The sequence below is a fragment of the Myotis davidii genome, unplaced genomic scaffold, assembly GCF_000327345.1.
Source record: "Myotis davidii unplaced genomic scaffold, ASM32734v1 scaffold478, whole genome shotgun sequence".
Taxonomy (NCBI): domain Eukaryota; kingdom Metazoa; phylum Chordata; class Mammalia; order Chiroptera; family Vespertilionidae; genus Myotis; species Myotis davidii.
In genome coordinates this window covers 389336-391206 of record NW_006289570.1, presented here as the reverse complement: position 1 = coordinate 391206, position 1871 = coordinate 389336, and the positions used below count along the sequence as shown (strand labels likewise).

At 48.8% G+C, this 1871-nt stretch overlaps 1 protein-coding gene across 2 annotated transcripts in view; it reads left to right on the top strand.

Moving 5' to 3' along the window:
• USP30 (ubiquitin specific peptidase 30) overlaps positions 1 to 1871 on the top strand; it is a 21169-nt gene that overhangs the window by 9580 nt on the left and 9718 nt on the right. For both annotated transcript variants that reach the window (XM_006762027.2, XM_015562845.1), the window contains exons 9-10: positions 415 to 495; positions 591 to 810. In XM_006762027.2, coding sequence (XP_006762090.1) covers positions 415 to 495; positions 591 to 810 — 301 coding nt within the window. The remainder of the gene's footprint in view (positions 1 to 414; positions 496 to 590; positions 811 to 1871) is intronic.

Sequence of the window (1871 nt, the reverse complement as noted above, 5' to 3'; positions counted from 1 at the left end):
ATAATATTTAAAGAAGAAATTTGGTGCCATGCTTTGAGATTGGACATGCCCTCTCCGATTCGCTACAATCCCCTCCATTCCCTCTTATCTCACACCCGCCTTACCTGTGCTACCTGCCTACCTCCCTAAGCAACTGAATTAGGAGGGACTGTGTGGAATGGAGGTTTTAAAGACACAACAGAATAGATTAAATGCCAGTGTCAGAGCTTCTTTTATTTCCCCTGCCTCCACTGTCGCTGGTACTTAAGAAATAAAACACGGAAAACCCACAAATCATTGGGCAGCTGAGTTCAGTTCATCAGGTAGCAGTCAAGTGCCAGTTGAGTGCAGGTATAAGCACCAACTTGATGGGCCTCTCTCCAGAGATGTCCTTTCCAGAATTTCAGCAGATGGATGCTGTTCCTTTTATTCCAGATTGAAGCCAAAGGGACGTTGAATGGGGAGAAGGTGGAGCACCAGAGGACCACTTTTGTTAAGCAGCTAAAACTGGGGAAGGTGAGCCCACACCACGCACCTGGTCGGCTCTGCTTTCGAGGCCTCTTGGGGGCCCGCTCCCGACACTCAGCGCTTCCGGTTTCTCCCACCTGCAGCTCCCTCAGTGTCTGTGCATCCACCTGCAGCGGCTGAGCTGGTCCAGCCACGGCACGCCCCTGAAGCGGCACGAGCACGTGCAGTTCAACGAGTTCCTGATGATGGACATCTACAAGTACCACCTTCTCGGACATAAACCTGGTCAGCACAGCCCGAAACTGAAGGAGAAGGCGAGGCCTGCGCTGGAGCTGCAGGACGGGCCGGCAGCCCCCAGATCAGGTACGTGCCCGAGGAGCGAAGGCAGCGGGAGCCTGCAGCACAGAGAAAAGGAGTTCGGTGCCACTAGCTTCTGGGGCCTTTCCGCCTTGAAGGCTTGTCCAGTGGTTGCTGAAATTCTTGAAAACAGCAGGATTGGGGCCAGAGGGGTAAGATTTCTTAAAAGAGGTTAAAATGATATAGTAATGAGATGTATAGTTTTGTTTGTTTTTATTGATTGCAGAGAGGAAGGGAGAGATAGAAACATCAATGATGAGAAAGAATCATTGATCGGCTGCCTCCTGCATGTCCCACACTCGGGATCAAGCCCGCAACCTGGGCATGTGCCCTTGACCAGAATCGAACCTGGGACCCTTCAGTCCATAGGCCAGTGTTCTATCCATTAAGCCAAAGCAGCTAGGGTGAGATGTATAGTTTTAAAAACTGTCAACATTTGAAAAAATGTAGGAAAGAAAGCTTAAGATTTCTTTCTGTCTTTGGACTAAGCAATAATTGGTTCACATATCCTTCCAGTGAATTTTTTAAAAAATTTTTCTTAAATATATTTTTATTGATTTCAGAGAGGAAGGGAGAGGGAGAGAATGATAGAAACATCAGTGATGGGAGGGAATCATTGATTGGCTGCCTCCTGCACGCCCCACACTGTTGATTGAGCCTGCAACCTGGGCATGTGCCCTGACTGGGAATTGAATGTGACCTTTTGGTTCATAGGTCAACACTCAACCACTGAGCCATGCCAGCCAGGCTCTTCTTCTTTTTCTTTTTTTTTAATGAGAAACATTGATGTGAGAAACATTGATCAGTTGCACCCTACCCGGCCCCTACTGGCCCCCCAATGGGGATCAAGCCCGCAGCCTGGACATGTGCCCTGACTGAGAGTGGAACCTGTGGTCTTTCAGTGCAGGGGATGATGCCCAACCAACTGAGCCACACCAGCCAGGCCCAGTGAATTTCTTCTATTTTCCCCCTTAGCACAGTCATCTCAATTATACAGAAAGTGTGGGGAAGAAATGTCCTGGGTAGAGATCACAGAACATCTCACTGGGGTTGATGCTTTATTATCC